At 37.5% G+C, this 24,798-nt stretch overlaps 2 protein-coding genes across 3 annotated transcripts; both read right to left on the bottom strand.

The window, feature by feature from the left end:
- Positions 1–1,118: 1,118 nt before the first annotated feature.
- Positions 1,119–3,061, bottom strand: LOC135595795 (adenine/guanine permease AZG2-like). The gene has a single exon (XM_065087188.1). The coding sequence runs from the start codon at positions 2,926–2,928 to the stop codon at positions 1,288–1,290; it is 1,641 nt and encodes a 546-aa protein (XP_064943260.1). The 5' UTR covers positions 2,929–3,061; the 3' UTR covers positions 1,119–1,287.
- A 949-nt stretch (positions 3,062–4,010) lies between these two features.
- On the bottom strand, positions 4,011–24,500 carry LOC135595794 (uncharacterized). 2 transcript variants are annotated; one of them, XM_065087185.1, is made up of 20 exons: positions 24,262–24,500; positions 24,060–24,146; positions 23,497–23,565; positions 23,103–23,235; positions 22,974–23,020; positions 21,319–21,405; positions 20,328–20,389; positions 18,056–18,098; positions 17,838–17,918; positions 16,967–17,083; positions 16,043–16,148; positions 15,308–15,371; positions 13,696–13,738; positions 9,597–9,866; positions 9,354–9,515; positions 8,923–9,060; positions 6,797–6,949; positions 4,903–4,989; positions 4,417–4,485; positions 4,011–4,315 (listed from the first exon to the last, which is right to left on the bottom strand). In XM_065087185.1, the coding sequence occupies exons 1-20, from the start codon at positions 24,394–24,396 to the stop codon at positions 4,211–4,213; spliced, it is 2,058 nt and encodes a 685-aa protein (XP_064943257.1). In that variant the 5' UTR covers positions 24,397–24,500; the 3' UTR covers positions 4,011–4,210. The 2 variants fall into 2 exon arrangements, with proteins under 2 accessions (XP_064943257.1, XP_064943258.1); XM_065087186.1 differs by lacking the exons at positions 4,011–4,315; positions 4,417–4,485; positions 4,903–4,989 and having other exon boundaries at positions 6,798–6,942.
- Positions 24,501–24,798: the final 298 nt, after the last annotated feature.

Below are 24,798 nucleotides of genomic sequence, written 5' to 3'. Positions count from 1 at the left end.
AGAGGAGTGGTTCCACCAAAAAGCAATCAAGAGAGAAATCGTTCAAGGCATCTTGAATTCTCGCTTATGGAATCTGTGTTTTCTAAAAGATATGAGCGGAACTTATACCAAACTTGAGATATAGAATGACCTCCTCCTGATCGATGGATATTTGGTGGGTGGTGAGTTTTGTGACTCGCCGACGCCAACAAGATGCTGTAAAAGACACTTTACTGAGTTCAGTGTTCGGAGTCGCGTCGCTTTTGACATGTTGTCCGAGTTCTTCGTCCTGCCGCCGGAGGCCAAGTGTTGTTGGGCGGGTAGTGGTGACTTCAGTTTGGAGGTCGAGAACAACGAAAACCTCGTGCGCTTCTCCCCGCCACGCCAACCTAACCTCTAATTCGTTTCCGTTCCAAATCCAATCGTCCTAATCTGATGCGACTCGCCCACCCATGGCCGCCACATTTCCCTGCATCTCAGCCATGGAGGAGGTAGACCTGTCTCCGGTTCAGTTCGGATCTGAGCCAAATCGGTCGGTCCGATGGTTCGTTCATATCAAACCAAATCAGAATAGATCTCGGATGATTCGATTCCGAAACCTAATAATAATAATAATAAAGATCAAAACCTCTTTGATTGATTGTGGTCGCAATTCTTCAAGACTCCTAGATAAAACTCGTTCGAGTATGAGCCTCGAATAAATTAATCCAAAAAAAAAGAATCGAAAATGAAAGATCGTTCACGAATATTTATTCGACATATGAAACGATGAGACATTCACGAGCAACAATTAATAATTTTATTAATTTTATATTATATATTGAAATACACCCACTCTTTAAAAGGCTATTATGATCAATTTTATTATTATAAATTTTTTTTTAATTTAAAAAAAAAGAAGAAAAAAAATCAAATTTAAGAATGTTAAATTTCCAAAGGAAGATGAGCACTTCATGCAAGAGAGATCGAATTAAAATGATTTTATAATGCCTTTATTTTATTTCAGCATCAAAAGAAACGAATTAAAATGGTAAGAGATTAATATATTATTTTTAAATTAAACTTAAGTCAATTCAGTGGATTAAATATAATAAATAAAAATTATATAAAGAAAGACTTGAGTATGAAAAGACTAGTAATATGGGAGTGGCGTGAATCCCGCAACATAGCCCTCTTAAAAGAGGTTTCCTTACATCCTGACGGCAGATGAACATCCCAATGTTGTTATCCTAACGATTAATTCTACCCTAATCTGATGCAGATTTATTCCTTTGTTTGGATACACGATGAGAACGACCGGCAATATCATCAAACAGCTGCCGCTGCCGCTTCCGCTTGTGATGTTTCCGAACCGAGTTGATTGCGAGTGTTATGCGCCGTCTTCAGCGCCCACCTGTAAACAGCCATGGCATACTCGAGCAAATGAAGTGCAATGTGCGTCCCGATCCCTGCAATGATCCCATAAGCTATGGAGTACGTCAGCGGCATCAGAATCAAGGTGAGGAACGCCGGCACCGCCGACTTCGCGTCCGACCACTCGATCTCCTTCACCATCTTCATCATCATCATCCCCACGAGCACCAGCGACGGCCCGATCGCCCATGGCGGCACGTTCGTGAACAGGGGCGCGAAGAAGAGCGATACCAGGAACAGGAGCGCCACGGTGATGGCCGTGAGCCCGGTGCGGCCGCCCTCCCTCAGCCCCGCGGTCGACTCGATGTAGGTGGTGACCGTCGTGGTACCGAGCGCCGACCCCACGATGGTGGAGCTCGCGTCCACGATGAAGGCGCGGTACTCCCCCTCGAAGCTGCCATTTTCGTCGGTGAACCCCCCGTACTCAGCCATCGAGTACATCGACCCGGTCGTGTCGAGGATGTCGACGTACAGGAGCGTGACGACGGCCATCCACACCTCGCTCCTGTTGAAGCCGCTGAAGCTGATCTTCCCTGCCGTGCTCCGGATGATATGGAGGTCCACCACCTTCTTGAAGTAAGCATAGCTCGAGTTCCCCAGCGGCGTGTTGGGGAAGACCGTAACGCTTGTGCCTCTGATCCAGGAGATGAGTGTGACGAACACGATGCCGTAGATCATGCTTCCCTTGACGTCCCATGAGAGGCAAGCGGCCGTGACGAGGAAGCCTGCGGCTCCGAGCCAGAACGTCGGGCTCTCCATGGTGCCGCCGTGGCACTCACCGGTGGCCGCGTCGATCTTCGCGCACGCGGTCAGCGTCACCAACGTCGACGAGCTCGGCCCGACGAGGCCGACGCCCTGGTTCGCTTGGAGGCCGGTGAAGGCGAGGAATAGGCCGATGCCGGCGGCCGACGCGAGGCGGATGGAGCGGGGGATCAGGCGGGCTAGCTTGGCGCGGAGGCCGAGCACCGATAACGCGAGGAACAGGCAGCCCTCGAGCATGACGGCGGCGAGTGCGGTTCCGTACGGTACGTGTCCGGATCCGTGGAAGCCGACCATGTTGTAGGTGAAGTAGGCGTTGGTGCCCATGCCGGGGGCCAATGCCAACGGCAGGTTGGCGAAGGAGCCCATGGAGAAGCTGCCGACCATGGCCGCGACGGCCGTGGCGACGACGAGGTCGTTCTTCGTCCTCGACAGGCATCGTTGGTACCCTGGATTGCCGTCAAACTTGCACTCGGGCCCGGGGAGGCCGCCCGCGGCTGAGGCGGAGGAGTTGGACGGGAGGGTGCAGTCGTGCACCGAGCACGGCCCTCCGGAGTTGGTCAGGACGGTGGCGTTGACGGATATGATGTAGACCATGGTGAGGAACGTGGCGGCGCCGGCGCGGAGCTCCTTGGTGAAGGAGCTCTTGCGGTGCTCGATGGCGAAGTATCTGCCGACGGGGCTAGTGGCGACGGCGCGGTTGAGGGCCGCCTCTGCCCGCCGCCACGATCTCCCTCCGCCCGTCTCCCCCTGCCCTGTGCCCGTCCCTCCTCCCATACCGACCTCCGCCGTCAGATTTCCTCTTTATGACTCGTACCTTCTCCGTGATGCTTGCGTTATATGGAAGGAGAAGGAAGGCAAACATGGTGATGTGATTTCTTTATGGACAAATTAGCGGACACCGAATTGGTGGCAGTCAAAATCCTGAGCGATTAGTCGGCTAAGATGATCCACATCGGTAATAAAAGGTATATTATTTATTGATGAAAATAATAAATGACATTAATTATCTGTCATATATATATGTATATAGATATATACATATATATATATATATGTATATATATATATGTATGTATATATATATGTATATATATATATATATAGGCATTCAACAAGTGGGAATGTTTTGATTCAGTACGACTTCGCCCCCACAAGACTGCATGTTTGATTTAGATCAAGCGAGGACGATATAAAGAAGTTGATTGCGAGAAAGGGATTGAGGCGCTGTTTTCTGTTGCGCCTAAAAAAGGTACAGGGGTTGGGGGCCTGCCTAACAAAAGATGGCATTGCAGGCGTTACTTTGTCGTAGTAATTATTGCACAATTAGTTCTATGACTATTTAAGCTGGAGTCCTTATCAGTTCCCATGTGACCTCAAAGGCAATCAGTCACCCCTTCTCTCTGCAATACGAAACGTTCAGACCAACCTGGGGTAGGCTTCAAATCGCAATTTATACTCCTGTCCATCAATTGCAATCTAACCTAATGTTACAGTGATCAGAACTCCAAAGCAATCTACTAAAGCTCTTCTAGCCCGCGATCTTGGAATTCAAGCACCTAAAAAAGCTCTTCTAACCCCATGAAAGAGGTGCAACCTAGAGAAATCACCACCTCAGAGAGCGTCGACCTGGCCGTCCCTGTTATACATAGAATGGCAAGGAGATCTCTATTAGTCCTTTTCTTTTTTTTCCTCCATTCTTTTCCTTTTCCATTGACACTTACAATCTCATTTCTTCAACGACGTGAATGAACCATATAATATTTCTATACCCCATTTAAAATTATTTCTAGTAAACCTGCATGAAACTCGGCCAGCTGAAGTGTCCACATCTGAGCAGGGCGAGGAGGATAAATATATGAAAAAAAATGCAATTGATTGATGCCAAAATGAATAATTCTTATGTCCAAAGCTACAAAAGAAACAAGTGTCCAAATCTGGGCACCGCAACGAGGAGGATAAATATATGAAGAAAAATGCAACTGATTGATGCCAAAATGAATAATTCATATGTCACAAAGCTACAAAAGAAAGACCATACTTTGTAACTGACTGATGCCTACTTCTGAGAAGCTTTCAGCTTGTTATTTTTACCACCCCTCTTTCTTGAACTACTTTCAGCCTCTTCCTCTTCAGCCTTCTGTTCTGCCTCCAGTATGGCCAACTAGAATGGTTTCGACCAAATAAAGTCAGTGGCAGCCATAAGGCAATGAAATAATTTTCATGGCAAAAAGAGAGTCTTGGTTTATGTTGGTATATGATCACCTCATCAAGTATGGGTTTGAGCTCCTTAAACCGAGCATCAGCAAGATCAAAGCCATCTTTACGGAGCTCCTGATCCCAAATTTAAAATCAACATGTGATGATGTGCGAAATAAGTACAAGATTTAAAAATATATTAATCTGAATTTTGCAACAAGCAAGGTTTTCTGGCTTCATCAGGTATTATGGCAAAACATTGTTATGAAACACATTATTACTAAAAAAGCATTTTTCCCATTTGCTCCTCCATTAACAAAATTGCTATAATGAACTTGTGTCATCCACACTAAGAAAGAATGGTATTCAAAACTTCAACTGCAGATATTTTAGTAAGGAATAAAAAAATATATTATTTAAGCAGCCGTTGGGTGTTCAACAGTACAAAACTGGAGAGAGAGAGAGAGAGAGAGAGAAAGAGAGAGATGTGAGTGTCCTCAGCCAAACTGTTACTCAACATATTACCTACAATAAAAAAAAAAATCAATTTACCTTTCCTGTGTGTTGAGTGTGCTCATGTGCAGCCATTTGCCAATACATACATGTTCTTCTATAAAAATCCCTCAGAGATTCTCCAGGCTTTACAAGACACAAAACAACAGTGTGAAGGTTGGCAAGAGTGCTTATTTAGTCTTTACTAAGAAAAAGTTAATTACAGAAAACGAAGACACTCAAAGGAAAATCATTAGATTAATATGATCATTATAAACAAATAAAGATGCATGAATTCAAGTACATGAAAAAAGGATACAATATAATACAAGTTCGACATGACAAGGAAATAAGATACAAGAAAAAGAAGCAAATATGGCATGGCATGACTTACCTGTAAGTAAAATATTGAGAAAACAGGATAAAAAACGGCAATAAAAACGTTTTAAAATACAAAAATAGTATATAACAGCTTGATAATTTTAAACCGTTTGGTATATAACTACGTATCATGATATATAATAATTATAGTACAACATGTCCACACTTTAGGAAACAGAGAAGATACTACGAATTTACAGAACATGAATATCAACATATTAATTGCATTAATAATAATAAAGTATCTAATATTTTTAATAATTATTTTAAAATCAAGTACTTCAAAGTGTCCAATATATCCCAGAAGGATCCATAATTATCGTGTCTGACAAAACCAAAACACAAGTATCAGTGTCCTTTAGCAAGGCAACAACTGACAGATGCACCTATGGTGCACATGCAATACTTGGTGGAAGTATACTGAATAAAAAACCAAACAAAGACATGGATATAAGTGGGAGATATGTATGAAACATGTCAACCATAAATCTGCTATGTTGGTGCAATCGATGGATTTTACAGGTCTCTGATTGATTCAACCATGTTATTTGGTGGGCCTCGCCCTAATCTGCCTTTTGCCTCTTCAAGCTTCTGCATGTCTTTGTTACCTTCACTGGCAACAGTCAACCATCTTTTGTTAGCACCAACAAGGTACTGAACAATCAATTATCATCGTTGTTATCTTCTTGCCTGATTTGTGAGGTACCATGTAAAGAAGCAGCACTTAACAAGGCAGCACTTATCCTCTTTCAAGGCATACGAGTGCCACTCGGTGAGGAACAAACAGCATCACTTTGCTGCGATGGCTGATTTTCCATTACCACTGCAAGGACTTATTCTAGAGGAGTCCGGGTTATATCAACACACACAAGTCACAGCTAGTCCATGTATGGTTGGTTACCCATAGACTTTCAGCTTCCCTCAGAAGCTGGAGCTCTAATGTGAATTGTTGAGGTCAGCCATTCATATAATCTCTCACCAATGGGTCACAAACGTAATGTTTGTGAAAATGCCATACAAGTTAAGAAAAAGTTTCTGGAGAGAATTAAACACATCTCTTTTATATATTTTTCATATTTCTTTCATTGGGTATGAGAGTTAAATGTCCTAAACACACACACACACACACACACACACACACACACACTTCAAAACATTGACAAATTGCTGAACAGAACAAGTTATTTATATACAATGTAATATTAAAAACATAAATGTACTCTTTAATTATCATACCAATGCCACATTATATCCTACTTTTACAACATATGTCACACTCCATAACCATATCTAGTATTGAATCTCATATTTGTACCGTGCTTAATAGCTAAACAGATGCCAGTCTGTGATCTGTGCCAGAGCATGACCAACAAAAATATACCAATATAGATAGCAGATGTGCAGGCTACTAAGTCTGCCACAGTGAATAATGCACGGTGAACAACCAAAAGGCTATCAGCAGTAAGTGCAACTGTCAATACTTTCTTCCAATATGACATAGGATACTATAGGCAATCAACAAAAAAGAAGATTGCTAATAACAAAGAAAGCTGCAAGGTGTAAAAGAAACTACCATTGGAGTCCTCTGGGAATCTGAAAGTCCAAGGCTTATTCTTATCTGCTCTATCCTGGTCCGTTTCTCTTTTCTGCGCAACTTCTTACCTTCACCTTTTAAGACAGAAACAGCACTTCCCATATCCAAAATCATATTACCTTCACCTGAGGACTTCACAAGCATGCATAAAGATCAAACCCATTTAATAAAATAGAGTTAAAACAGGTTGTCATGCAAAATAGCAAGAGAAAACTTATGACAATAACAGAACAGAAAAGGTATAGCATGGATGAAAGGAAGAGGCTCTCAATGACAAACCACATCCAGCAGTTGCTTTTATAATATCGGATATGATGTTGGGGCAGTAATCCGTGTAGTACGATGACAGTTGCTTTTCACGCATCACTTGCGAGTACGATGACATTGTATATTGACTTCACCACTAGATTGCATCACATGCCCATGCAACATTTCATAAATGCAAAAAGAAGAATGTGCTTGTGTCCACCAGGTCACCAACACTTCTGCAACTCATAATTGTGCAAATATGGGCTCCAAACCATGTGTATGCAGGTTGGCCATAGACATGTACATAATATACACACCGTGCCATGCACAACCATACAATGTGATACCATGCTGCAGGAGCTTGGCCTTCTCTATACAATGGTACAGTACAATAGTACATCGTAGACTTCCACACTGTCGGTAAGGCCTCAACAATTTACATACACCATGATACATATTGCAATGACAATAGAACCTCAATCCGAGTGTCTTAGAAAATGCTAGGAAGGATCATAATCAGAAAGCATGCATATTTCAACCACTATAGAATCTCCCGCACAATTGTTACATCAAGAGTTACATCGAAACTGGCTCTCAAGATTCGTGTTTCTATCAAGGATTTGCAATGTTGAGATGTGTGAATGGTATTAACCCTGCTAGCAGACTGCCAGCATGGTTGAGAGGAGCACACCACACATGCAAATCCATAGGTCCTATATATATGTGTCAGCATGACAGAGCAAAAACCCACAAAGTATTAACCCTGCTAGCAGACTGCCAGCATGGTTGCGAGGAGCACACCCACACATGCAAATCCATATGTCCTATATATATGTGTCAGCATGACAGAGCAAAAGCCCCCATAGTAGGAAATACAAACAAAGATTGACCAGAATAGATATCTCATGTTCAAACCACTATTTTTAAATGCGCTAGGCACTACAGATTGCAAGGTCCCTTATTGCCTGAGGTTCTAGACACTGTTTCACCTTGCTTGCCTAAGCGCCTACGTGAATGCCCAAATGTCTTTTGACATCCATGTTCCAAACTCTGTTCTCCAATGATGAACATATACAATAGTCAGAAATTGAACCTCTATAAATGAATTCATCATCATCCTAGCTACTTGTTAATGTCCCCACCAGTTTCCTCTACCAGAAATGGTATAACCCAGAAGATATGCTGCTTCCAACAAATGTAACTTATCCAGATAAATGGTATAATCCAGAAGATATGCTGCTCCTACCAGTTTCCTTTACCAGATAAATGGTATAATCTGGGAGATATGCTGCTTCCAACAAATGCAACTTATCCAGAACATACTTAAGGACGAATTGGATGTGGCAGGTAGACTTGAGCCAACGTTTGGAACAACATTCCCATTCTGACTTGCCGTAAAACAATGTAAGAATATAATAATTACTTGAACAGAATGAATCAGTACACCTTATAATCAATGCAAAAATATGAATTCCCTTCTAAATCTTATTAGATCTTGACATAAAATTGACAATATCCAAATTGATAAACATGAACACCATTCTCATGTATCTTCCAAAAGCATGCCTCATCTTCACCACGTGACATGGTACACACCAGCCATATTTGCAGAACAATGGAAAAAACTTAAAACAGTTGGACATGAATGTAGCATTGAGCTATATAGAATTATCTTCGTAACTTAAAAATTCCATTTGAATTATCTTGGTAATTCTTCTTTGTAAACTAGGAAACAAAAATTGACAAACTATCAGCTTGTATTTCTCAGTTAGTAAACTGTCTATATGTATTTGTCATGTACAAAAAGACCAAAACAAATAAGTTGTTGTGATTTAAAAGCCTTGAAAGTAACTTACACCCAAATTGCCATCATCTTCATCGTCGTCGTCATCATCTGTCTCATCACTGTCATCACTACTGCTTTCTTCAGTGCCATCATCAATATCTTCATCATCATCATCATCAGATACTTCTAACCACTCTGATTCTGATGCCTGCATATAATAAAATAGAGAAAAAAATTAGTAAATTGTATACCTAACTTTTAACCAGGTAACTTAATGGTTTTGAAGAATGCTACAAATTTGAGAATTGATGAGAAGTGTCTATGAATTTACATAAACAGAAATATTTCTTTGTGAACATAAAAGTAAATAGTATAAGTATATATAAAAGATGGAAACCATATAGTGGTCAAATTTCAAAGAGAAGAAATTGCTAACCAACAGACACAAGAAAGTACTAAGGTCATAAGTTACTAAAAGCAAAAGATGTTTAAGGTACAAACCGGTATGATGCACTTCCACTCGTCTAATTTGCTGAGGTTGAGTGAGTACAGATCATCAAGCGTAATCTCACGATCTTTAACTTCCATCATTCCACCATACAAGTAGAGAGTATCTTTCCCAACAACCATGCAAGAATTAATACGTCCGCAAGGCCTTACTGCCTAAAGTTAAAGAATGTTAAGTGAATATCAAGAAAGAAAAGAAAAAACAGATGATGGAAACCCAAATATCCATGTGGTCACCTCTGACGAAGTGCATGCTTGTGATGCAGAATTGCCACCTAGTCCTTGTACTTTCACATCAGGCACCCTTTTTGAGGTAACTGTCCCAAGGGAGAGACTTTTTCCCATCTGATTAGAAACTTCATTAACATCATCTCCCACATCAGTTGCTTCCTCGTAACTTTCCATATTCTCATTCCCATCATAATCTTCAGATATCTCTGGATCATCTTGTGTTTCCTTTGAAAGATTGAAATCCTTTCTTAATTCATTTCCTCTGCTTCCTTTAAACTGCAATTAAATTTAAAAAATATATGTCAGACTCAGCACTTAAATTGATGCACGTCACATTTTGACTGTCAATCTAAGAACATGGTACCCAACAAAAAATGGTGGTTGAGTGGCAGGGAAAATCTCATAACTTCATGCACCAATTTTGGATATCTGACAAGTATTAAATGATAAGTTCAGCAAAAAATTTATCCTCCGAAGCAACGGAAATGGTGGTTTACAGCAAGGTTCGCGATACCGTACCGTACCGGTATTTCGACTTGGGCTCGGTACCGGTACGGTACGGTATACCGAGCTGTCACGGACTTAGCTGGTTTTGCCTAAGTCGTGCGGCACCCTTGCGTGTCCGTCCGCAAAGGTCAGCCTCCCCGAAGCCTCCCATTGTCCCTTAGGACCACCAAAAGAGAGAACGGGTTAGAGAGAACGCCTCAATCGGGATCCACAAGCAAACATCTCTGAAAAACACTTCATAGACAATGCAAATTACAAACAGACTTTACAAGCTCTGAACAGTGGCACAACAAAGGGTAAAATGGTCCATTACAGACCGAAAATCTCTCGCACGTGTCCACATGACACAACCTTTATTTACAAGCCTAAAGAGGCCACCAACCCAACTAAAATGGGACTATTAAGCCTTCGGCCGCTCCTTTACATGCTGTACAAGGCATGAACATGCCAAAAGACACGGACATACATAAGCATTACATCAAACACCCTGTTTCGAAGTTTGTCCGTGACAGAGCGATACACCCAGGTGTGCCATGCACTGTAGCACTGCTACAGTGCTACGGTGCACTCGGATCGGTAACAGGCGGTCCGTGTACCGACAACCTGTCGGACCGGTACGTACCGGGCAGTACAGTTCGGTACGGCAGACCCTGATTTACAGTACCTAAGACACTGTTCACATTGCACCATAGCCAATTTTTTTAAAGGTAAAACATATCTAAATATCAAGTTCTAGCTAAATCAGCCAGAAGACTTACATCTATTGTGGTTCACACCACATTCTTCTACAAGAACAAATGAAAGTTGCATTAACACCGTGCTACGCACACAGCAGAATACTATAATTTTCATTTGGGTAAGGATATCAAATTCAAAAAATGGAACATGGATTAGAGGCTTCAGGAATAGAGATGTGAGAAGAATGTGTACATCTTCTGTAACCAAAATCGACCTGGCTAAGCCTTGGGGTACTGGACCACACTAGTTGGACCACAAATTTCAGTAAAAAATATCAATATAAAAATTCATTTATTTTATTTGTACTTTTCAGTTTTTTTCCTCCCTTTTTTTTTTCTTTTCTTCTTTTCTTCTCTGTTTACCAACACTTCAGCCATCCTCCTCTTTCCAGTCTTCTTCTTTCCTCCTACTTATGATTATATTTTTTTGTCAGCTGAGTGTCCTCCTCCCTCCTCTTCTCTCCCCCTCCTTGTTTAGTGTGAGGCCAAGTGAGAGCATAGCAACGAGATAGGGAGAAAGGATGGCAGTGTGAGTCAACAAAAAGGACCAATTTTGATTTGCTCTGCTCGATGGCTCATTGAATACCTGACCAGGTCAATGGGTTAAATTTGATTGTGAAATACAGACGACATTGATAGACTAACCGAGCAAAATGTATGGTTCCAGCTAGTTTGGTCTGACCAGCCAATTTGGTCCACTTCTCATAAATATGACTTAAATGGTAAACCAAACATATAGCTAAAATCTGTATCATAGAAAGCTAATTTAAAAAATAAAGAGATAAAAAAAGCTTCTGTGAAGGATATACACTAAAGTTGATTTTCACCAAACCATGCCATGTCAAACAACTGCTTTTCTGTCCAATTGTAGCTCAACTAAAAAACCATTTCCCTGGCTCACTCCAACTGGGAGAGAGAAAAGAGGATTCGAAAACTGAAGAGAACACAAGGCATTCCAGTGGTAAAAAGAAAAGGCAAAGAGAATATCTGGGACAGCAAGACTTAAAAGCAAGATGGGGTACATCTGGAATTGCCAAAATTATAATATGGCTCCCTAAAAAGTATAATCAATACGATCAAATGTACCATGGGTGTCAAATGGTTCGGAGAAATTTCAGGTTTCTAACCAACCAAACATATGAAAGCATAAGAAACAAAGCATCAAGCACATGTTGTACATTATTTTATTAATATGCTACATCTTTACCAGGTACCAAAATTGATTACAGACTGCCTAATGAAATACCAACCTTGACCCCTCAAAACAAAGAAAAAAAATGAACCACTTGTACACCTGGAGACTAGTTCCATTATACATAAAATCCATGTACACATCGAAAAAGATAATAATGTACATGTTGTTGATCAACCAGCACATAATGAAAGAAAGTGGATTGTTGAAGCTAAGTTCTGCTACAAATAGATATATAAGGTAAGCGCACCAATTGTATCGTTACAAGACTTCAAGCACAGAAATACAGAAAGCAAACCGTTGCAACTGTAAATCAACATATTTAATCTGCATTGTAGATAATGCATGTATAACACAGAATACAACACATAATTAACAAACAATATTCAGAAATGGGCAAGAAAAAGGAAGAATGTAGAGTGACTTACGTATCAACGCATAGGATCGAAATAGGGCGTGACATCAATTATCATGTAAAAAATTAATTGTAATAGAAGACAATCAACCTCAATCATGCAAATACTGTACCTGCAGGGGACCGCCCCTAATGAGGTGAGGATGGGGGAATAAAACGGGAATGGGGGCGGTGATGAGAAGCATTTTCTATTACCAACATGGTTATGGGGTGGGAACAGGAAGAGCACTCCCCACCCTGTCCCATACACATCCCTGCCCCATCTATATTATTATACTATATCGTATTATATATTTAATAACAATAACAATAACAATATATATACATACATATTTGAGAATTGAACCAATACCTATAACACCAACATTCCAATATTAACCACTAAGTCAATTTTGTGTTCAATTTATAATTTTTAATATTATTAATTGGTTTTGATATATTTTATTTTTTTTAATTAATTAGGAGAATATGGAGAACCAATACCTATAACACCAACACCCTGTCCCATACACATCTCTCCTCCCCCCCCAAAATAGGGATTCTTTGTCCCAGCCCCCGCCCGATTTAAATGGGAAATGAGGTGGGGATGAGGGATGGGGGTTGAGATAAGGACAGTGACCGGGGAAGCACTCCCCGCCCCTGTCCCACCCTGTTGACATCCGTAATTACAAATTAAAAACACAAAAGGTTATTAGCTAAACAATAAACCATAGCATCTAATTTCATAATTAGCTGTCAACTATAGGAACCAAAATACATTACATGAATGTATTGTTTTAGGACCACAATAATGAAGAGACTAAAGGCTAGGGACAATATAACAAAAGTGAAACTCAACCATAGGTTGCAAACCAATCATGCTTTCAAGGACTCGAAGCGCAAAGACAAAGTAGGTCAAGCATGCCTTACAAGCATAATACCTAATTTAAAGAATACCTTGCAGGTAATCATCAAATACACTTTGCAAATTACCATTTTTCATGTTTGCAAATTACCTAGTTTTTGATGCCTATAACTGCATTGCTTCCCAAATAGCAGACCATTTCAATGCATTTGAACCACATGCTATAAATTCCTCCGAACCATAAAGCACCAAAGCTCATGTCATGCATAAAATTTAAGTCAACCTAAATAATTGTCTAACCATACAATTTCAGTGCAAATAACATCAATATTAGAGACATTCAAAAAATAAAAATAATGGGCAGTGCAGGGCATGATAATCTGTTGATGGTTACCACAGTAATACATTACCTTATCTTTTGTAGACTTATCCTTCCTTAGTTCCAAAGGATACCTAAAAATAATGAAAAGAAATTACTTCAAAAATCTCACACAGCGTGGCTGTATAACAATAACATAATTGTTATGCTTGGCGCCTAATATATGTTAAACAGCATTTTTTTCATATAAAGAACAACCTCCAAAATCATTTTGTATGTTGGTAACAAAAAGAACTTCCGGATCATGGATATGTACAAGTTCCTATGTCGATAAAAACGTCATCTTCATTTGTACATGAATGTATTACATATTATCATGTTAAAATATTCTACTAATTACAGAAACAGCTATAATCACATCTAAGGAGCAACAATCAATTAAGACCATTGTCTCCAACAGGTAAATGAAACCCGTATACAACAGATTTCCAAGTTCATAAGTATTAGAGCAGAAATGTTCATTAAAATGTTATAAGTATCTTATGAAATTTATGGATGAAATAACTCGTACATTTAAGATAAGATTTTTATCATCACAATTCACTATGTGTACCATGAGCAAATTACAAACTTCAATGCTTCATAAGTCCACTAGAATAAACCAATTTTAACCAATGATAAAAGGAGAATTGTAAGTTTCATAAGAGTGGAGTCGAAGTATACATAATTTAGCACACTAAACAAACTTCAGATATTGTTAATGGGTTTTAAGGTTTAGGGTTTCAAAAATATCATTTTTATTTTTTTATACTAAACCTGCCCTCTGTACAATTGATCCATTGATTCAACCAATGATCCAAAGACCCAAGACTAAACCAGACCAATATTCAAGCCAATTCTAATAAATATGCTTAAGAGTCCTAATCAGTGTAATTTCTGAAATCTTAGTTTGGGCTACTTCAAGACTTAGTTCCACCAATTCAGCATGTTGAAGTCAGTCATGTGTGCAATCCCAAGTTGCATTTGCCTGTTCAACAACCATTGTCACCCATCTTATGCTCCCTTCCATCCCATGTAATACCATTTGCAGAAAATGGCATTCGATTGCAAATTTGAGATTGTATTCTATATTTCTATTTCAGTCTTTGCATCATTATTCGTTCTGCATTGAAGTCCAAGTATGACCAAAACTAATGTGATCAAAAGTATAAATTTGAAAGCATTCAAGGATTTTAGATGATATATATACACCAAGAAAACACAATTCTATTCTATACCACATGCACAAATGTGCAACCCTAATGCCACCATTGGCCTTTGTGAAATCTTATGACAGGCAAATTAAGCCAAGAATCCTGGCACCAATCTATTCTAGATATCCAGGTTATTGCTGTGGTTCGACTGATTACATTTGTCAAGCCACAAGCGATAATGCTCCGAATATGTGTGTCAAAATAGGTTCTTATTTATATTTACATTTCTAGTTGTTCAACTGATTATCTTCATCCAACAATACTGTCCATTAACAAGCAAATATAAATAGGCAACAACTTCTACATTTTCTCCTCAAGAACTAGAAACACATTATAAAATAACAATAAAAATAAGTTAGAGCCGCATAAAAAGCTCTGATCAACAAAATGATTCAGAAAAATCACCTCAATAATTAGGACAACAACATCCATGTAGTAGAAAAAACATACCATCGGTGACTGTCAAGTTGGAAGCCATATAGTTCATTCATAAACAAGCTCATCAGTAGGTCACCTGCATCAAATAATGCAATACAGTCAATTTGCATGCCAATGGTCAACAAAAGGTAGAGTGTAAGAAGCTTGCTTGAGATAAGAATGCACTGAAGATAAAATCAGCTCAGCTGTCAGTTACATTTGGCAAAATCGAAATGAACAAGAAATAAAATACAACAAAGGTGTGAGTGCTATCAGTCATAAGAATGGCACTATTCCATGTGTTCCTATGCAGCTGTCCACAAAAACATCTTAGCCAGCATTATGCACATGGGTGCTGGCCGCTGCGTGTGATGACTGATGCTTTACATGTAGATACATATTGGCGTCGAAGCAATTAAATTCATAAGATTTGCCTAGTCAAACTCTATTCAGAAATACATGGGATTAATTCCAGTTCAATAAGAACACTTCCAAGTACTTGACAATAAAATGCTCAATATTCAATACTTATAAGTATCAACGACTACAATTAATGTTGCTTTGCAAGACAGATTTATAAAAAAATAATGGACCAAAGTCAACATTGTTATTTTTATCTGGTGAAACCAACAATTTAATGAGTACAAAATAGTTAAATACAGCCAATGTACCATGATACAATTTATAGAGACAAAAGAGGTTATGCAACAGAAATATGATAGTAAAATAGATCAAAGGTAGACAGCAGGAAAGAAAAATAAACATAACCTTCAGTTTCCATGTCCACAACACCTCCAAAAAGAACAGCCCTCCTCTTGTGAACAGACATGGAAAAGCCAGCACGAGGCCCAGGAGGCATCCCACTCTTCTTAACCTATCATTACCCAGAAACAAGAAAAACTGAGAAAAAATTTAACTCTAAGTCAAAATTTTATGGACTCTGTGTCATGAATTATACACAACAACAACAGGACATAGAATCCCAACTATTTTGAGCCAGCTAAATGGATCTTCTCCCACCATTGAGCTCTATGTAATGCAATAACTCTAGCAAAAACATAGAAATCTCCTTCTAATGTTTCTAGTAAAGTGTTCTTAGATCTCTCTAGTTGTCCCTACACCACTAATCCTAGTCAACTCAAATGTCCAATCAAAATATCTCAAGGTCTCTTTGCAAGCATGTACGATTGATTATGCACAAAAATCTTACGACGTCATTCCGTAACTGCATTTTACTTAAGAGTAAAAAATGTTACAATACTAAAACATAGAGCACAAGATGAAACTAACATTATCCATAGGCATTTGTGCATGGATTAAAGCATGTACACCTCATGAGAGGGTATGATATAGTGCAGTCTCATGCAAATAGTACCAAAGTCATGAACACAAAAAGATACATTGGCTCTAAAATAGCTGACACCTGTGAACATGCAAACAATTCATAGCATGAATTTATATGTGCCATTAATTTACCAAAATGCTAAATTTTAGGTGGCAGTATACTGAACAGGCACATCAATCCTTCTGCTTCTCCTTCTTAGGTGGAGGAAGAAAAGGAAGCATTTTGAGTAAGAAGGAATAAAATGCCAGAAGAGAATAAACGATAACTTCCAAATAATCCATTTATTGAGAAGAAATCATCATGCACAATCCACATCCAAAAGCTTAAACTTGTACACAGAAAAAAACCTTGTTCCATTCCCACGTTCGAGGATCAAGTGACCATATGTCAGAATGGACAATTCCTTTCTCTGAGCCATGTTTGTCAGATACAACTTCTTTAGAATAGCCACCATATAAGAATATCTAGACATGAAAATTAATACAAATTAGAAAAAGACAAAAATCAATTCATTATAAGAAAACCAACATTTGCCCAATGAAAAAAGAAACACTATTTGAATGTAAAATATAACAAACAAAAGAACGATATGTTGGCTAATTTTTTTATAAAACAATAACAACCCTACTACCTTAGAAATTCCAACAAGTATCAAAAATGGTTATTTCACATATAGGTCACAGCAGATATGTGTGATTTAACATAAGTAGCATGCCTCGAATGTAACTTGAGGTTATAATGAACATTAAGACAATAAAAAAAAGGAAGAAGATCATTAAGAGAACCAATGAATGTTACTATTTTAAATGTCTAGAATGACCTCCCTTCAATTTAAAAAAAAATATTAAATATATAGATAACATAAACTGACCTTTAAAAATAATACAACTTGTAATTTCTGTTTTTAAGAAACAACCACTTAAATTTTAAAGTTAGGTTATTAAAATTTGGGGGTGCTTGGTACAAGGTTCAAAATCTGATAATTCAAAGCTCACATACCTAAGTATAATGGCTATCCCTATATTTAATTCTTTTTAAAAGGTGAAATTCCACAGTTTTAAATGTCATTTTCAACCTCCCAAACTGATGAAATGTATCTATATTACTATATAACAAGAGACAGGCATTGCATAGAACCAACAGTAGCAAATTTATGCATCAAAAATTGAAATAATGCACCAAAAGAGGAAAATGAATATAACATAATAGTTCACTTACTTCATCTTGAAAAACAAAAAGCTGAAATCCACTACGTGCACTAGGCCACATGCATCCAGGTCGAGGTTTTATTTCTTGCCACTACAGTTAGAAGAAACATGAATAATAAGATATAAAGAAAGAATATAAACCACATCTCATTTTGTAGTAAACTGGTCTGCAGAAGAAACAAACAGAGCATCATATATAACAAAGTAAATCATGCTAGAAGAATCCACCTTGAACTGATCCAGATCAAAAACATGCAAATCATTGTAGTACCTGCAAACCAAAAGAAAAAACTGAGTTCCTAGATTCAAATATAATAAATATCCAAAAGGCAAAACATATTACCATGAAGTGGTTTTATTAGTAATTAATGACCTTCACAAAAATTAGCAATAGTGAAACTTCGAAGATGAAATAATGTAGACCACGGAGTAAAGATAGAATCTTCTCTCATTTTTAACAAGGAACATTTTCTTGGTCAGTGAGAGTCTATTTCAAGACTCTAAACTTTGGCTATAAAGAAATACTTTATAAATTAAGGGCTTAGACTAAGCATGACTAAGACTGAACGTATAAAGTTCAACATTAGCAATACCAAGTAAAGCATCAGTCATAAAATCATACTTCAAGATCAAGTCTAGTTTGGTCGATTTAGTTTAAGGGTCAAGTTGAGTTTATTTTCAATTAATTTTGCATTCTTCATCCTTCACTCCCTATCCTGCTTTATTTATGATGTGTTGTAATCTTTGTCACAAGGACCTGAAACTGCACAATGGAAGCAACTGATGAAGATTGGATTGTGGGTTCATGACCGTCTCCAGTCCACAATTAAAACTAGATTAAGTTTATTAGCTAAGTTGATCAAAATCAATCAACATAGTTACTTAAGGATCAAATAACTAAGTCATCAGGATTTATTTCAAAATTTGAAGATTTTGTCCCTACTTTTATCAACATTTTTGAAAGGCCAATTAAATTTCATTGGTTGTTACCTTAACTTTTTAAGATATTAGTAGTACAAATTTTTGTACATAATCAATTAACAGTTAGAACAAAACCAGCACTGAATTCAAATGACAAAAATGGATATGGTAACATAGACACAAAATCAACATTAACATGACAGAATATTAAAGATTATGACCAGTAAGAAAAAGGACATATACTTAGTACTTGTAATACTTATTCTCTTTTTATCTTCTGTAAAACTATTTTTGTTAAGATAAAGAGAAATGTGGTAACATAAATGTGTCAGATTAACAGAAAAGTTTACATTACAAAATATCGGGTACCAAATTCCTACTTTTTCAACAGTAAGCCCATCAAGTAATAAAGTTCATTCCAAACTATCATCACCTTCCAATAAGAGACTATTTGAGTGTCATGATCAACCTCACTCAAAATCCTTGCCAGAACCCAATTGTCACCAAATGTAATCCAAGATACATCATTAAAATTCCAATAAGGAACCATTGCATAGTATGACATCTTAGTGTGAACCAAGGTATACAATTTCAAATGATACCGGGTAGTACGTACCAGTCCGATAGTAAACCGGTACATTGACCGTTCACTATCGGACGGTATTTTTTTATTTATAAATTATATATATATATATAAAGGCAATGTCGCCTTTATCCTGGGGAGAAGAGAGGCAACGTCACACATTTTTTTAAAAATTATATATATAAATATATATATATATAAATAAAAGATTATATATATATAGATGTCGCCTCGCCTGGGGAGAAGATGGGCGACGTCGCAGATTTTTTTAACTTTTATATATAAATATATATATAAATAAATAGATATATAAATAAAAGATTATATATATATATAGAGGCGACGTCGTTTCGAAACTTCGATACGGTACGACAAAAGTTTATTTATTATATAATAAAAGATTATTTACTTTAAAAGATTATTTATTATATAAATAAAAGATTATATATATATATTATATATATAAGTATACACACACACACAAATATATATATATATATATATATATATATATATATATATATATATATATATATATATATATACCTACCGAATGGTATACCGCTCGATATATAGTATCGTACCATACCGAGAGAATATTGAAACTTCGATACGGTACGATATTTCAATCCTTGGTGTGAACACACATCTCAATGTGTTAACCCATAAAGAGAAGTTGATAGGTTACCTGATATTGATTTCTAAAACCTGACAGCTTAATGGCGCAATAACTTGTAAAAGGATGAGCTTTGACCATGTGATTCAAAATGCTTCAACCAAGTTATTAGCAGTATGCCTAATCCAACACATTATGATCTCTTGATACAAAACCAAAAACCACAATATAACAAGCATGATGCAGGTAGGTACATACATCGATCAGCAAGGGATAAGAAGAAAAAATTATTATTAAAAAATAGAAAGCAAATATGTCAAAAACAAGTATCACAAAGACAAAATAAAATAACATAAGCTTGAGCCAAAAAGAAATCAAACCTTACTTCCCTGAGAGTGTCATAAAAGCCACCAAAAACAATAATTTTGTGCTTGTACAACACCTGACAACAGAAAAGGGTTAAAGAGCTGATGTCATTACATAATTATGCAACACTAACATTGGTCCTGGAGGCATTTAATCACTTCACAATTGAAAATGACTGCATCCAGCAAGAGTAACAAAGACATAACACATTCAGAAGTACAAGGATGTATATTAGTGCAAACTCAAAAGCATCAAGAATAAACCAAACCACTATTCATGCACCATATATGACATTAAAAATTTCTACTTTTTCATGGATTCAGAATAATACTATTGAAATTTAGCGGAAGCAACCATTTGTCATTTGATTTTAGTCTTTCATAAATTGCAATAATGAAGTTTGTGTAGTACACTAGAGCAGAAAAGGTGAATTTAGAATGCTCCAAAATAGTTTCACCAGCCATTTGACAACAAAAGAAGAATTTTTTTTGTCCTCTAATTTATGGAACCTTTTTAGATTCTTGACTACATGCATAAAGTGTAAACCACAACTCTTCTACTTGACCATGTATTTGGAAGTTGTACGAAATCTGTTGCTTAATATATTCTAGAGTATTCGAGTAGCAAACTCGATGAAATATATATTTACAAAACAATGGTTATATTTTACACAGCAATAACAAATCTTTTGTCATTATTTTATGATAATTTGCTTATAATAATTGTTTACCACTCCAAGTGCTTCTCCTCATGGAAAGACTGCTTTATCTATTCAGCCCCACTGCAAACTCCTATCAATTTGTGGAACTTGGAAATTGGATCAGTAATCAAGTTTGCCAAAATACAATAATAGAATTTTATGTTACCTATCAAGTACCAAATGTGCCTGATTTAGATAAGTATAGATTATCTATAATTTTGTGAAGGTTCTGAAGATAAGACAGTGCATGAATACAACAGATGTCTAGTTGGCTACATAAATAAAAAGCAAAATAGCACACATACCATGCGATGGCCTGAGCGGGCACTCGGACATCCTTTTAAAAGTAGTTGCTCCCATTGATTTGTCTTCAAATCCAACATCCAAAAGTCCTAAAACAGTAAATTGAATCATATAACAGGTTATTATTATAAGAACAAAAATCTTGTTAAGTTAAAAAGAAACCCAATTAAAGATTAGTTAAAATGGGGTTTGTTTTGGAAATCACAAGATGCATCACATATTTGAACTACACCCATGGTCCCATGGTTTAAAATACCTGAAGTGCACCTAATAGTAAGTCTACTGTCTGCTATCAATCTTTCCAGCATAGCATAATTCATCAAGCCTGAAGAGAAAAGGAACTAACAGGAAAGAAATATGAAACCACAAAGTTTCATACAACAATAAAATGGAACTTGGAAGATACAAAACATAGTTCATCTTTTCTAATAACCATTTACATTTTTGCTCTTCTCTTCTGTCCAGTTTACCATTTTCTCTACAACCAAAGAACAGCCTTTTTTCCTTGTTGTCAACTAATTGGATACCATATTACTCATCTAGACCAGCATAAAAAAAACATGCTTACATCCAAGGCTGTACTAGGCACAAATTTTGAACCTTACTGTTAGGAGCCCCACCTAACAAATGCCATTTCACTTCGAGAAAATACAAGCCTCAGAAAAGAGATTTAGGGGAAACGAAGAGAAGAAGGTGGAAGAAGAATATAACAATGCTTGAACCTAATGCTTTAGAGGTTTACAATCATCTAGCATTCATTCTATAGGCTACTATGCCCATAACCCTACCATATGTTATAACCCAATCAATAAAAAAGACCACCATACTCACTCATGGCTAAAGTACCCATTGTGGTACCTGTAGCTACATGATGCTGCATCATAACATGCACATAAAAGCTTCAAAGGTCCATGCACATAAAAGCTCACTTAAATTGTAACATAATTTTTCAATTTTATGTTAATAACAAAAAAAACTATGTGGCATTAAAGATGGTATTCAATTATTTGTAATGATCAAAGGAAAGGAATCCAGATAATAGAGAAAAAGGAAAGTAATTGAAGATTAAGCCATCACACGAAGGGTTTGACATCCTTATCTCTCTCACTTCTTTTTCTTCCTGCCCTTTTCTCAATTGCTACTGTTTCCTTTTCCACTGTTGTTTCCGCTTCCATCTTCCTTCTCTTGACCACTTCTTTAATATTGTGTTCTGCAGCTAATACTCATGTCTTATTCTTCATCAATTATATTTGTTCTTTCTGCTGTCAGATTCAAACGACTACGACCACTATACTAGCAGCTCATATTGGGTTCAAGATCAAGAAAATATATGCACATAAGAATAGTACAATCGTTTAGTCAGATGTTCCTAAGAAGTCAACATTCATTAGGCACATTACAGTTGCTTGTTTTCGGTATCGACTTCTAGTCATCCTCAATAGAACATCCATCATGTATTTTCCTTGCCAAAAAATGTAAATATGCCTAGCAAGTTAGAGTCAAACAAACAAGTACATGTGCATGCATCAATCAGAATCTATCAGATCAATTTGAATATACCACATGAACTTTTCACTTACAAAATTTCTGATAAGTAAACGAAGAACTAAATGAATAAAATATCAAATCTCATAGATAAGTTGATCAAAACAATTACCTTATAATGATGAAAACGTTCCTGGTTTGGAGACGTAAATTCGCCACCTATGGAATAAAATCGATATAAATTACACACGAGAAAGTGACTGGGGTTAGTGACAATATATGATGAGTTTAGGTTAATTACCAAATATATAAATATGGTCTTTCCATGCAACAGTTTGATGAGCACTACGAGGAGGTGGACTATTGGGACTTGATATCAACTTCCATTCATTTTTTTCTACATCATATCGATAAAGATCACCATAAACAAAAGTCTGCAGCAACAACTTGGTCGGTTAACATACATCAGGACTCCCACAGCAAAAAATTTACTACACAGATATATTTCATTTGCCTATAATGAAGCATATTTTGTTTTATTTTTCATTTTATGGTATCCAAAAAGAAGGGAATGCAACAAAATAAGAAACATAAAACATGGATATCTAAACTATAATGCCACAAACATAGGAAATAAATGAAAAGCAAATCAATTTCAACAATACATTTAGAATAGTGTACTTGTTAGTTCTGACCTTGTTGCCATTGTAAAACTCTCCCCCATACAAAATCAACTCGGTGTCTTTCAATGGATTAATGATCAGCTGCAAGAAAAGGATATCAATTAGAAACCTATCCTTGAAATACTAACAATTAGGTATGACAGAAGCCTTGGTTGCCAGCGAGTACATGGTTTGATTTTTGTTTCATTCTGTTAATAATAAAGGTTAGAGCCCTGACCCATTTTAAAGCAGAAAAGAGGGAAAATTAATCAAGTACAAGCATTCAATGTTCATGTTTTGAACTTATCTTGGTCAACTGTTCATAAAGCCAGTCAAGAAATTAACGCAGTTATTTTGTCGAACATATACATTCCTAAGAAGAATGTCAAAACTACAAAACGACTAACGTGGTGGGTACCATAATCTCTCTTTCCCGTTAACCAGGCCAGTTTTTCTGAGGGAATTTGACTCGGTTACCCACAAAAGAAGCATTTAGGTACATACGCCTATCGCTAAACAAATAGCCAAGAAAAGATAGCAATAACCTAATCTCGAAATCGCAAACCCTATCATCAAGAATCTTCATGACGAATTACCGAACAACCGGACCGGGGAGAAGGGGCGGGGACGTTCTCCTCGACGTGGACTTCCTTCTTCTTCGCCTCCTCCTTCTGTATGTTTTTCTACAGCAAAAGGTGAACCGCGGAAAAGAAAGACGAAAAGATCACAACACAAGAAAAAAAAGAAAGGAATCAAGAGAGGACGACACTAAGGTTTGAGTGGGAGACGAGCGATTACGAGGATGGCGTCGATGTCGTCCTCCTGGGAGACGTTCTTCTTGCTCTCCCTGCGCACCCTCTTCTCCTCGGCCTTGGCCGTCTTCCGCTCCGTCTTCTCCTTCCCCTTGCCGGGCTTCTTCGTCTTCTTCCCCATTCTTGAACAATCACCGCCCCTTTGCCTTCGCCGCTCCCCTCTTCTCGTGCTCTACCGAAGTGCGATCGTCGGAGATGCACTTGCGTCCGCTCGTATTAAAGTGAACCTAATGCAAGCCTAAACCGGGCCGGCCAAAACCCAACCCTAGCCATTGCTGTCGGTTAGTCGTTACTGTAACGTCAGGGCATCATGCAGCATAATTTCCGGTCCGGTTTATAAATGGCGGTCTTAAACCTATGAATCGCGGTCCGAACCAGATGTGGTGGTATGGTGAAACCATGGCCTAAAGTAGACCGGGAACAAATCTGAGAAAGAAAAGAAGACCAATAGTACAGGGAAGAATCTTTCGGGTGAACCAAGTCATGAACACTCTTATTCATTTATAGAGGATATATTAGCTTA

This window comes from Musa acuminata, chromosome BXJ1-10 (assembly GCF_036884655.1).
Source record: "Musa acuminata AAA Group cultivar baxijiao chromosome BXJ1-10, Cavendish_Baxijiao_AAA, whole genome shotgun sequence".
Taxonomy (NCBI): Eukaryota; Viridiplantae; Streptophyta; class Magnoliopsida; order Zingiberales; family Musaceae; genus Musa; species Musa acuminata.
This window is presented reverse-complemented; position numbering and strand designations above follow the sequence as displayed.

What these genes read in the sequence shown, in the direction of transcription:
- LOC135595794 (XM_065087185.1), bottom strand. Translation starts at nt 24,396, where the DNA reads ATGGGGAAGAAGACGAAGAAGCCCGGCAAGGGGAAGGAGAAGACGGAG. An exon ending in TTGATCTGGATCAGTTCAAG is followed by an intron (nt 17,919 to 18,055) that starts GTGGATTCTTCT and finishes TTCTAACTGTAG; the next exon opens with TGGCAAGAAATAAAACCTCG. An exon ending in ACACTCAACACACAGGAAAG is followed by an intron (nt 4,486 to 4,902) that starts GTAAATTGATTT and finishes ATTTGGGATCAG; the next exon opens with GAGCTCCGTAAAGATGGCTT.
- LOC135595795 (XM_065087188.1), bottom strand. Translation starts at nt 2,928, where the DNA reads ATGGGAGGAGGGACGGGCACAGGGCAGGGGGAGACGGGCGGAGGGAGA.